Raw genomic sequence first — 13,316 nt, forward strand, 5'->3', positions numbered from 1 at the left:
TTTTTCAGGCCTGATGAAAGTTGATAGATATGCCATGTTTGATCTAAACCAGAAGAAATAACAGCCACAGTGATACATCCATACTGTAATGGTACAATGGAACAATAAAAGCAGCAATAATTTTCATTTGCGACCTGTGTTCATGTGCGTATTCTTGTTGTTTTTCTTTTCTGTTCTCATAGTCGTGTGTTGGTTGTACTGAAAATGAATCGTCACCACATCTGATTGACTTTTTTTCCTCACCTGCTTTGCAAATACAAACAGAAGAAGATTGTTCATTTCACGTCATAAATGGCTCTGTCTGCCTTGTACAGTATGTGAGCAACTAGAGATACCAGCCTGACAGATCTAATGCTGGGTATTGTGATTACACTTATGTTAAATGGTTCATTTGTAGCCAGTAAACATTCTGCTTACACAGTCACAAGTTTATAGCAACATGGTTATTCATGCTTGCACATTAAAGTTTTATATACTAGTCGGTGTAATTAGGAAAGTGTTTCCCCTTACTTTTTAGTGTAACCAGAATGCTAATTTGCAGCATAAATTCGAAAAATTGTTACGAATACATTTTTTGTAACAATTTATTGGAGTGATTTAATCCCTGCAAAGTGGTGGACTACTAATTATCTGTGAGATAGTACTCTATTATGCAAACTTAAAAGTTCCCTATATCTGTAGTTGTTGAAAAACCATTACTAATGGGAGCTGCAAATCCCCATTTGATTAAAAAATTATTCCTCTTTGTCTTTGAGAGATCATTTTAAAGGTCCTAGATTAACTGTGATAGCATACCATACTTTGATCGGTTGCCAGTCCAGTACATTAGGCAAGAGGGATGGTATCTACAGTTGTGTCCCTGAGTGTTGTATATTACTGTTGGTGTCCCTCATGATCGATGGACCTATCAGAATCTGTGGTGTTGCGATGTCGTGCTCTATGTTTGATCGCTTCCTCCTCAGTGTTTGTATGTGTGAAACCTCAACAGCGCCACCAATGTCTTCAGTCCCCATCAACAGAAGGAGAGGGAGGTATTAAGGAATGATTTCAATAATAGCCCAAAAGGCAATACCTCATCCTTATTCTGAACCACTTTTATAAACATTATGGGCTTGTTTCCCGGACACTAGTCCTGAACTAAAAACCTATTCCAATGGCAAATTTTTATTGAACAAGCATTTGAAGCTATATCTTTGTCTGGGAAACCAGCCCTATTTGAAACATAAACGTTACGTAGGTATTTGACACACATTTAGTGGAAAACCTACAGTAAGTATAATGGTCTGCATTGACACTGTTCTCTTTTTCATAAGGCTTTATAGAGAGTTATATTTTCATACTTGTCTATATTGACAGCTAATGCTGAGAAGTCTGAAGGTCAGCACACATAACATCAAATTCAAATATTGTTGGCAATTTAATTAGAGTGTAGAAATATTTGTCATACCCAACCCTTCACTCTATTTAACACAACGTATTTTAAAGTCCCATTGGATATATAGCTTTACTGTAGATGGATAGGGATACTCAGGTGACAGTGGGGTGATAAAGTGTTATTGAGGGACACAATGCTGACTGTAGACTGTATGTACTATTCTAGCTCTACCTCAGACAGAGAAAGGGTAGGCCACAGTGGACTTCTGATTTCTTTGTATTGCATTGCCCCTACCCCCACCACCCTCCATGGCATCTCTCTTCAGGTAACCACGGATACCACAGAGAGCACGGTCCCGCCTGTCCGAGCGGCATCGCCCATGGTGCGTCCCGTGTGTCCCCCAGGCACCATGCGGCCCATCAGCCCCACCAGGGGCCCCAGGGACCTCCGAGACAACAAAAAGAAAAAAGGACTGCTCTCCAAGGGGAAGAATCTGCTCAAGAGACTCTCTCCGGTTAAATAAACTGTTCCCAGCTGAGCCCAGAACAGATACTGGGCCCAGTACTGTACATCACATACAGTAAATGCAATCAAATCAGCTGATCGTACGCACACAACTACAATTGCAACATATGTGTGTATGTGTTACAGGACAATATATGTGAATCTAATATATTCAGTGATACATGTTCTAATGATTAATACACATACTTACATGTACTTCGTGCCAAATTCAATGAGACCTTTGCTCACACATACTGTATAACTGTGATGTATTTGAGGTAGAGGGAAAAAAGGAGTACAAACTAGGATTTTCATGACATGGATTTTCATTTCCACTGTTTTCTTTAATCAAATGGAGATCAGGACGATGCTGCTAAACCATTTGTGTGCATTTGTTTCAAGCAGGGTAACAACAGAGTAGTCTATTTCTTTTGTTGCAAATCTAACATTTCCAGATGGTTTCCATAGCAATTGTGCAATTATAAGGTCTCTAACAGACATGACGTGGCAAAAAACATCAATGTTGTGACTGGAGCACTGGAGCAACAACTCAACTATTGATGGCATTCTGTCAGTAATGCTGGCTGCTAATACAGAGGCTTTATTCAGTGCAATATATCGCAGACAGGATGGTGACAAAGGGTTGAATCACTCACAGAACCTAGAAGTCTAAAGGGTAGTTGGACACAGGGCATTACAGACAGGAGAAGGAGCTGCATTGGATAATACATTTGAACCATCTCAGTGGCCTTTATGAAAGCAATTCTAGCATGACTTTCCTCATTTTCTATGGTTGAACAAGGTTGTTTTTAGACTTACACAAGACTTTGCCAAGAACCCCTAGTGCATCTCTGCAGCTTTGTTTGATACAAATCTAAAATGTATGTTTGTTCGTTCCATTGCTGTCCAACTGTCATGAAACACCTAGTTAAAGACAACCTTCTGTGTTTGCCTTCCAATTGCACAAAGGTGTGTTTTGTCTGATGAATGAAAAATAAGTAGTTCTCGGTGTGTATGGATGTGTTGAGGGTGTAGGCTATGTGTGTGAGTTTGTGTGCTCAGTGTGCATTCATGTCTGTGCGTCCTTTTTTTTAAAAGAGGACAAGTAGTTGAGTCATGTGATCTTAGTGGTGTGCTGCTAACTACATTGCCGGTGTAATATTCAGTTCTGTTGTCTGTCGAAGAGGGCCATTTTCCCCACTCAGCCATTTCAGTAAAGATGTCTAGGTGTGTTCAAGATTCTGCACCGTTTACTTGTTTACACTCTTATAGACCTCGTGACAACCTATTTTTGAAGTCAAGGGAAAGGGAGGGATGACCTACATACTGTACCTACAACCTCTAAACCAGTAGTCATGTGGCTTATGGGATACATGAGTGCTAGGATGCATCCAGCTGATCCATTGACTGGAGAGGCTGTCATAGCCTTTAGACAAACATTGTCCTGTATTTTGACACCTTTCAGAACCCTATATTAACCCATTTTCATAAACCATGATCCTATTCTGTAATAGTTTAACATCACTTCCGTTGCTGTACAGCCACAGTTTGATGGACATAATCATAATGGACAATATGTCAATCCATGACTCAAAATGACAGTGTTTTATTCTGACAGGGTCCTCTAAATTCCCATCAGCTAAGATATCTGAGTCAAGCGTAATACCCTGCTGTATAATGATTACAGGGTTCTTTTATGTTCATTAAAAAAGAGAGAAAATCAAATGATGGATTGCCAAAAAGGAATGTACGAAATGTTCAGCGGGCAATATAGTACACATTTTATTATTTGTCCAACGTTATGCATTATGTTATGCATCCATTGGCAAAAGGTGTTAGTCATAATACCAAATCCTTTATTTGTAAATGGGTGTAGTGTCTATACTGTTGCTCTTTTGTACCTTTCTCCATTTATAGATAATTTCTAAATGTTTATACTTGATTTTCAGACTGCCTTTTTTAGTGCATTGAGATTTATTCTTACTGTAAACAGTGCAAGCATTCTCCATGGTGTCCTCAAGATAAGAAGTTTAAGTCTGCGGTTATGTGCTTGCTCTGTGAATCAAAGATACAACAAAAAAAATAGAAATCATTATTTATGGTGTGTGTGTGCATGTGCAAAAAAATACATTTTTTATCAAAAATAAATTTGATATTTTGTAGAATATTGTGTTTGGATTACTTTGGTGTATATTTACATTTTAGTCATTTAGCAGACGCTCTTATACAGAACGATGTACAGTTAGTGCATTCATCTTCAGATAGCTAGGTGGGACAACCACATATCTCAGTCAATAAAGTAGCTATCAGCAAAGTCAGTGCTAGTAACGGGGAAAACGTCATGTGCGAGTGTTAGTTTACAGTGGGGGACTACTCTTTAAAGAGGTAGGGTTTCAGATGTTTTCGGAAGATGGGCAGGGACTCTGCTGTCCTAGCTCCAGGGGGAAGCTGGTTCCACCACTGGGGTGCCAGGACAAAGAGGCACTTTGACTGGGCTGAGAGGAAGCTGCCCATCAGCAGGGGTGGGAGGGCCAAGAGACCAGAGGTGGCAGAATGGAGTACTCGAGTTGGGGTATAAGGTTTGAGCATAGCCTGAAGGTAGGGAGGGGCAGTTTCTCTTGCTGCTCCATAGGCAAGTACCATGGTGTTGTAGTGGATGTGAGCTTCGACTGGAAGCCAGTGGAGTGTGCGGAGGAGTGGGGTGACATGGGAGAACTTGGGAAGATTGAACACCAAGTGGAGAAAGAACAGCTCTGTCTTGTCGAGGTTGAGCTTGAGGTGGAGAGCCAACATCCAAGCACAGTCTGCCAGGCACGCAGAAATGCGTGTCGCCACCTTGGTGTCAGAAGGTGGGAAGGAGAAAAGTAATTGAGTGTCATCCGCATAGCAATGATAGGAGAGACCATGTGAGGATATGACAGAGCTGAGTGACTTGGTGTATAGTAAGAAGAGGAGAGGGCCTAGAACCGTACATGGTGCAGATACAGATCCTGCCCACATCACCTAGTAGGAGTGTCCTGCCAGGTAGGATGCAATGCAAGAGTGTGCAGAGCCTGAGACACCCAGCCCTGAGAGGGTGGAGAGGAGGATCTGATGGTTCACGTGTCAAAGGCAGCGGATAGATCTAGGAGGATGAGAACAGAAGAAAGAGAGTCAGCTATGGCAGTGCGGAGAGCCTCCGTGACACAGAGGAGAGCAGTCTCAGTTGAGTGACCCGTCTTGAAGCCTGACTGGTTAGTTTTCAAGAAGAGACAGCACACGTAAGTATTTTGGAAGGAAAAGAAAGAAGGGATACCGGTCTGTAGTTTTTGACGTCAGAGGGGTTGAGTGTTGATGTCTTGAGGAGGGGAGAAACTTTGGCCATATTGAAGTCAGAAGGGACGCAGCCAGTGGTCAACGATGAGTTGATAAGGGAAGTGAGGAATGGGAGAAGGTCTCGAGAGATGGTCTGGAAAAGGGAGGAGGGGATGGGGTCGAGCGGGCAGCTTGTTGGGCAGCCGGATCTCACTAGTAACAGGATTTCATCTGGAGAGAGAGGGGAGAAAGAGGTCAAGGCGTAGGGTACTTCTGTGTGAGTGGGACCAGTGGACTCATTAGGCATGTTCGTGATTTCCCTTTTATATCTCAATGACCTGAATGATAAATGATTTCTAGCCCATATTGCATGAATTAAAACTACTACTACTAATAACATAACTAAATATGGATTTTGCAGCATAGCCTAGCTACCACAGATGAAAGGGAAGACCTACTGAAGGGATCACCTTCAATCCGTGCTATTACACTTTATATCCTCTGGATGGCAGCAGTGATCTTTACTTCACCATTTGCAGACCTTATCAAACGTGAAAAAGGACTATTTAAATTTGATAACAACAATAACAAACGCTCACGTGTTAGGAGAACGAAGAAACGGCAATTCTGCGTGCTTTTCCAGACTTGAAGGCAGAGGGTTTGTTTGAATAGTGTCATTACATGTTTGCAAAGTGTGCCTAGTTAGACATAGCTTTCTCACAATTTGAACTTGACAGCATCTGTAGCTTCTCCTGTTGTAGGTAACTAGCTAGCTAGCTATGGCTATTGGCCGCGGACAACTTTTCCGCAGTTTCAGAGAGGGTTTGTTGAAGAATGCCCCGCTAACAGAGGGTCGAGGACCGACAGGCAAAGAGAATAGCAGACTCTGCGAGAAAATGACTGGATTTCCCCCGGGCACTCAAAGGTATGAGTTGTGGGATGTCATCAACTCCTGTTGCATAGTGTGCACAAACCAATAAGCTGGTTTGTAGCTGACTAACTTCAGCTAGCCACTGACTTTTGTTGACTGCAAATTTGTGTTGCATCTCTGTCTTTCTCTATGCTCGACTACAAGTGTGGAACCACCAACACTGCCACAAAAGAAGAAGAGGAAAAAGAAGGCGGCAAAGGCTACTGTACCCTGTCAGCCAGTTGGACCACTGCCAAGAGTACCTACAAAGTCTACTGGACATGCTGGCAAGCCAGCTGAGTGCACACCGAATCACATAGAGAGGTAAAAGTGGGTTGCTGTGGAACCCACTTGACACCGATGAAGGGGTTGCATATGTTATTGGTTCTATGCCCTGCAATCTGATTACTCGATTGTGTTTGCACTAGATGGGAAAGATCAAGCATTCCAATAAACGTTTTAATCATGTCTAATTGGTGTTTTATTAGGATGCCACCGGAGATCCTTCTGAAGATCCTGTCGTACCTGGATGCCCTCTCTCTCTTCTCTATCGGCTTCATCAACAAGCGATTCTATGAGATGGCCCACAACAAGTAAGGAGTGAAGTACTGGTCACATTGTAGGCTATTCTTCCTCCCTACAGTCTTACAGACTGGTTTTACGTGACCAATTTTGACCCACAGTATTTTCTTGCAGTGGAATGTGGCACAAGATGTATTCTGCAGAGTATGGACACAGTAAGAAATGGAGGCCCAAGCGTTTGGACGAGGTTCAGTGCAATTCATATTTCATAACACTCCTTTTTACTTATCACACCAGGGACATTTTTTTATGAGCATTATGTGCTTGTATGCACAGTACTTTTTGTATTATTATTATTATTATTATTGTGTTTTCCTCCACCAGGTGCTGGATAAGCTGAGTGCGGTGGTGGTCCAGGAGAGACCAGAGGGCTATTGGAGAAGACTGTACTTCAGGACAATGGCTGGCTTCAATGAGACCAAGTGGAGGAAGGAGTTGAGAGACATCAACCCTTTCACAGGCTTGCCCAGTCTGACTGAAAGAATCCTCAGGTTAAACAGTTTCTGCAGTTAGTGCTAAAGTTGTACTGCCTCTGTTGTTCAGGCCCATGTATAAAACATGCCATTTATAAGGCGCACACATACAGAGGCTCCAATGCTACTGTAATATTGTCAGAACCTAGTCACTGGGCCAGAGTCAATTAAATTGTCCACAACTATGTTTACATAGTTACTTTAATGCATTTTGTTCTCCTCTCCCCTGCCTCAGGAGCCAGCGTGTGACCTGGGAGATCACAGTGTCTGACAAGTGGGGGTTGGAGGGGACGTTTGAGCAGAGCCGTGCCTACTTCTCTGACTCGTCCGTGACGGTTTGCTGGAGCAGCGGGCGCTGGCCCTCCTTCCACCAGCTCTCTACCTTACAGCTAGATGGTGTCAAAAGACAAGCTTTCAGCTCCCCTAACATCAATAAGTGAGTGTCTCTCTTTCTCTTTTGTCTCTTCTTGCCTCTGAGTGAAATGCCTGCTCCCCTCTTCTCTCCTCAGGCCTGGCTGGCGGTCTCTGATGGCTAAGTTTGACAGGGACACCATCTCTAAGTGTGGCCAGGTCATCGGTAGAGACCAACTAGTCACCCTGGTACTCTTTTCGCCTAGCATCGTCATTGGCATCTGGAGGGTATGTCATCTAAATCACATCATTAGAAAATTGATGGGCTAACCCACAGTGTGCTGATGAGTTAGTTTGTTTGCTGATAAAAAGTGTAGAATATTTGGGATTTCCCTGTGTCATTCCACAGGGCCGGTGGTCCATTGCCTTTGTGATGGCCAGCTTCCACTACCACAGGCTGGTGGAGAGGAGTCTCCTGGGCACCTCGATGTGGTATGCAGCGCCCCTGACTCCGGAATAGGCTAGGATTGAACAAATTGGCTTGACTGGATTCAGTTTTTTATATTTCAGCAGAAAAGGATGTTGCATTCAATTAAAAAACTAAATCATTCAGTCATTCATGTTCTCTCTCTCTCTCTCTCTCTCTCTCTCTCTCTCTCTCTCTCTCTCTCTCTCTCTCTCTCTCTCTCTCTCCTCTCTCTCATATATATTCCCAGCCCCTATTCCATGCCAGAGAACAAGCCTCCTTTCGACGACGCGGACCCTGACTCCGGCCTCCATGGTTACACGCTCCGCATTATACTACACAACACTGTGACCCAGATCATGGCCGGCCACTTCTCTCAACTCTACTGTAGCAAAAGTAATGAAACCAGTACCTAGGAGGTTTCTCTTTCAGAACCATGTTGGGCCGCTGTACGATACAGCAGTCTGGAGTTGACTTTGGTTGTGTGTTGTGGTTGTCCAGGTCAGGTCCATGGTGGTTTCATCCAGCTGAATGTCATCAACAGGGGAAGCCTGTCCCAGCACACCCCTCTCTCTGGCAGGATCAGCCTGCCCTGGAAGTGTGAGGCTCTAGAGGGCACCGTGGAGGTACTGTAGGGGAACACTGACTCCGACTGGTTTAGGTTACACTTTACTGGAACCACCAGGGCTACATGATGGGGTCATTGTGATAACAGAACAGCTAACATATAGACTTTGGCGCTCCCTCTCTCTCTCTGTCTATTTACCTCTTTATTTCTCTCTCTCGCTAGCTTTCCATTCAATTGGCGACAGATTTTCATGCGAATATTGTAAAATCTGCATAAAGAAAATATGTGCATTTTCCCACCGGTGCTGTTTCCACCAAACTGACTTGCTGTGGATGAAAATGAGTGTGTGATGATGTAGTGCAGAGAAAAACATATTGTCACAAACTGTTGGTTAAATAATAAATGTGCCTACCCTGGTCTTGGCACGTGCGCTCTAGCCAACAGATCACAGATACAGACCGTGTAGGCACAGCCTACCCATCATGTCGAACGAACAAATTATCTGTCTGCATTTATAAAATTGTATCGAAACTTCCTGTTTCCATCACAGCTGTTTTTTGTCTTTGCATTGTCGGAAAGGGCCCGTAAGTAAGCGTTTCACTGTTAGGCTACACCTGTTGTTTAGGACGCATGTGACAAATAAAAATGGATTTGATTTGGAAACATGGTTTATGTCTCTCTCTACTTCTATTTCTCTCTCTGTCTCTGTCTGTGTAGAACTGCTGCATGATGAGCCTGACCCTGATGGATGAGTACCAGAACCCCTTCTGGTGTGTCAGCACACCCGTGTCTATGGCACTGAACAGTAAGGAGCCCTCCAACGACTACGAGGGTCAGCACTTCCTGATCAAGTACCAGGATGCAGAAGGCAAGGTAAACCAACCCCACATGACTCACACGTCAGAGGATAGATTACTTTTGAGCAGAGCTGTGCCAACTTGTTTTTTGTTGGGTTGGTTTATTTGACAAGGACCATGTCATTGGAAACATTGTATCTGTACTGTATATATTTACATTTTACATTATCACCCATAACTTTTAATGTAAGTAAATGATCACATATGGGGAGCAGCAACCAGTGAGTGGACATCTGATTTTTTTCCATTACAATAACAGTAATGTATGAATTCTTTATTATTGTAGGTGAGGATGGACCTTGTGTGGCTGGAAGAGCAAAGACAGTACTTCCTCATCAATCTGGTAGTCTTCATCGCCACGGCCAAAGTCAACAAGCACTTTGGGAGAGCCTACTGACGCTGCATGTAGAGGTGGCACTGTACTACAAGCCTCTATCCTAAGGCCTTCATAATGATGACAAAGTGGTGACATAAACAGTCATGACAGCTGACAACTGTTTATGACATCTGTTATGTTGTTGTTATGCAGTATAATATAGGCCTTATGATAGAAGCTTGAAGTAAAGTGTTGAGCCTGTATACAGTATGTCAATTGATAACGTGGTTTAGTTGTGTTTTGTTTGAAGTAGTTCAAGTTTGAGGGTTTGCCCCGGCCAGTTTTCATTATTTCTGTATATTTATATAGTTTTATGCATTGTTTTGTGAATCATTAGTACACATTGGTAAAATGTAATCCTACTTTTTTGAAGTATGTCTCGCCATATTATAAAGAGCATACTACATGTGAAATGTGTTAACAGAGTTCAACTATTTTGGGTTTGTAAACTTTCTGTTACAGATGGACAATCTGATTCCAGATAAATATTCTGATTGATATATTTCGGTGGTATTTTTTACTCCGCCATAGTGCAAGCTAAGTGAAACTGGAGGGATCAGCCTGTGTTCTACTGTATTACGCTTTACATTCTCAGGATGGCAGCAGTGATCGTTATCCCCAATAGCACTATTTTCAGTCCCAGCAAAACGCAAGTGCTCCCTCATAGCTCTGGCCACGATTGCTTTTTTTTTCTAAGCCGAGCGAAGACTTATTGTGTATATTGCCTCACTGTTAGAACCTAATCAGGACAATTGCTGATGCCAACTGTCAAAGCATCAATATAATTATTTCTGCATACTGACTCCAAATGGCAAAAACATATCCAAGCCATCATTTATACAAATATTGTTCAATACAGTAGCTAGTTACAGTAAAGAGTTATTGATTGAGTGGAAAGAACTGCTGCGATTCACTGCTTTGGTTCATTGAGTCGATGCTTCAGTATTTGGCACAGGAGCCCTGTGTATGTTCTGAACCAGAAAACGAAAGAGAGAAAAAGTGAGAGAGTGGAGATTACACTAATACATCACAGCATCCTGGTCCCACCCCGCCGCCTTCTCCGGATCCTGAGTGAGTTGTAACGCTCCCTAGGGCCCTGGGGCCATCGGATGTTTAAAATTCTCAACGACTGACCTCTCCAAGCATCCGTCTTCGGGTGACCTTTTCAGATAATTATATTTCACAGGTCCTAATAGTGCTGACCCCTCAACAGACAGCAGAGATCACTACAGAAGATAAAGATTATACAGATCAGGTAGATGTGTTTAAATCCCTCACAGTTCTTTTGACTGCTTACTTTTGTCTTGAGAATGTGTTCCTGTTTAAAGAAGCTTTACCGACATAGGTAGTAGCCTGTTTATTAGGTATACCCATCTAGTACCCGGTCAAACTCCCCTTTGCCTCCAGAACACATTGAATTCTTCAGGGCATTGAAACATTCCTCAATTGCTATCAAGGGATCTAGCATGTGCCAGGACAATTTTCCCCACACCATTACACCACTGCCACCAGCCTGTACCATAGACACCAGGCACTTTTGGGCCAATGACCCATGCTGCTTACGCCAAATCCTGACTCTGCCATCAGCTTGACGCAATAGGAACCGGGATTCATCGGACCAGACAATGTTTTTCCACTCCATTTTTGTGATGGGTGGTGTACCTAATAAACTGGCTCTTGAGTATATACCGTGTGTTTGCGTTTGTGTGTGGTCGTATGTGTGTTAGAGTCCTGAGTTGATGCCATTACAAGTGATGCTATAAAAAAGCACATATCCCTAAGTCAGCACAGGTGAGAAATAGTCAAATAAAAAATTGAGATCACATGGAATACCAATACCCTTTTACATTTCAACCCTGCAGGATCTAGCAAGAGTCAGGACTGTGGCCTCCCCTTCATTAGTCTGTGAGAGCAGATACCGGTTTGAGGACAGGTACTCTAGCGGTTAAGAGTGTTGGGTCAGTACCCAAAAGGTTGCTGGTTCGAAAAGGTAAAAAATATGTTGATGTGCCCTTGAGCAATGCACGTAAACCTAATTGCTCCTGTAAGTCGCTCTGGATAAGACCGTCTGCTAAATGACTAAAATGGAAATGTAAAAAATTCCACTTGGCCTGTAACTCATCCCAGTCTCCTGCGGAGTGATGTGTATGGTGGCCATGCTCTGAGAGCCACTTTCATTTGTCATCCTGTGATAAAGCTCAGCCTGGCACCAGCCTTTCATCTTTGTCTGTGCTGTTCACAGTGGGCTAGCCACGGGGCAATGCCTCCCATCACTGCGGCTCTGGAGAGCTCCCAGAGCTACCTCACAAACTCTGGACCATATTCTTGAGCTGCCTATAAGCACTGACTGCTGGACATAACCTGCAGTATTGTCAGTCAGTCCATATAGGCAGCTCAAGAGTATGATCCAGCTTTCTCTAGAGGTTGTGTGGAGGCCATGATAACAACAATGTACAGGGCTTCAGAAATGTTTTCATGGTTCTTACTATCTTAAAAACTTGTATGAGCTAATGATAAGTCATGAGATTTCCAATAGCCTACATCACTGTACCGGGCATATCTGATTTACACTAATCTCTCAACTCAGATTTGATGGATACAGTGAAGTCCATCTCATCATTCAACTAATGGAAAGTAGTAGAGAGGTTGAAGACAGATTAATACCATAGAGAATGATATTTGTCTCTAGAGGACAAAAGGCTGTTTTAGCATGGGCAGCGCCATTGAGGGCTTCCACCATGCTTCCTCCATTTTAGAGTAGTCATAGTAGTCAACTGGGTGGGGATTTTTATAGCATCTGCTGTCACAGATGCTATAATATCACAGGTATAAAGATGAGTCCTCTATCTCTATGATGAAGAAACACCTGCACAGTGGCTTTTAATGTCATTCTCAGAACAGGATTAGTGTCAGCAAAGGTTAACAGAGCCACCAATCATCCAGTGACCTGGGTCCTTACAGATCATTCATGGATGTTCTTTTCATGTTTCACCTAGATTGGAATTATCAGGAAAAGGATCCAAAATCTTTTTGAGCGAGGGGAAATCGTAGGGTTAATGCGAGGCAATGCTTCCTGAACTATTGATTATTAAAGTGTTCATTTTAGGACCGAAGAAAAAAGAATCTATTCTAATTTCAGAGCAAGAACAGAGGGGAGAATTGGGAGAGCACACACAGTGAGTAACAACCCCAAACACATCATTTGCAGTTTTTTTCCACAGGATTATGTATTTTCTCAGCCTCTCTTTCACCCCCACTAAGCTCCTTCTACCAATCACCTTATTAGGGACTCATACTTCTCTGCTGATTAGTCTGAATAGCTGGACATCCATCCAGCTTCCTGTCGGTAATTCGGGTTGAACATGGTTGATCCATTTTAGATGACCATTCAACCTTTCAGCCACCTATACTGTTTACTGCTAGTTTATCCAGGCCAACAACACCAGTGACCAGACCACCACTCAACAGGGTTCCTTCCATTAATAGCAGCCGTAAGATCATGTTTGCATGTCTTGAATGGCACAGCTAAGACCTGGAACCATTCCCAGATGGCTACCACC

At 43.0% G+C, this 13,316-nt stretch overlaps 2 protein-coding genes across 7 annotated transcripts in view; both read left to right on the plus strand.

The window, feature by feature from the left end:
* LOC129818382 (RIMS-binding protein 2-like) overlaps nt 1-4,044 on the plus strand; it is an 80,653-nt gene extending 76,609 nt beyond the window's left edge. For all 6 annotated transcript variants that reach the window (XM_055874214.1, XM_055874212.1, XM_055874216.1 and 3 more), the window contains one exon: nt 1,701-4,044. In XM_055874214.1, the coding sequence (XP_055730189.1) occupies nt 1,701-1,898 (198 nt within the window). In that variant the 3' untranslated portion in view covers nt 1,899-4,044. The remainder of the gene's footprint in view (nt 1-1,700) is intronic.
* Nucleotides 4,045-5,719: 1,675 nt separating this feature from the next.
* On the plus strand, nt 5,720-10,258 carry LOC129818384 (F-box only protein 15-like). Its single transcript, XM_055874218.1, has 12 exons — nt 5,720-6,098; nt 6,249-6,407; nt 6,572-6,676; nt 6,780-6,852; nt 6,990-7,156; nt 7,374-7,574; nt 7,648-7,777; nt 7,899-7,981; nt 8,206-8,351; nt 8,457-8,581; nt 9,241-9,396; nt 9,667-10,258. Exons 1-12 carry the CDS (start codon nt 5,953-5,955, stop codon nt 9,775-9,777), a joined length of 1,602 nt encoding a protein of 533 aa, XP_055730193.1. The 5' UTR covers nt 5,720-5,952; the 3' UTR covers nt 9,778-10,258.
* Nucleotides 10,259-13,316: the final 3,058 nt, after the last annotated feature.

Source organism: Salvelinus fontinalis, chromosome 21 (genome assembly GCF_029448725.1).
Source record: "Salvelinus fontinalis isolate EN_2023a chromosome 21, ASM2944872v1, whole genome shotgun sequence".
Classification (NCBI taxonomy): domain Eukaryota; kingdom Metazoa; phylum Chordata; class Actinopteri; order Salmoniformes; family Salmonidae; genus Salvelinus; species Salvelinus fontinalis.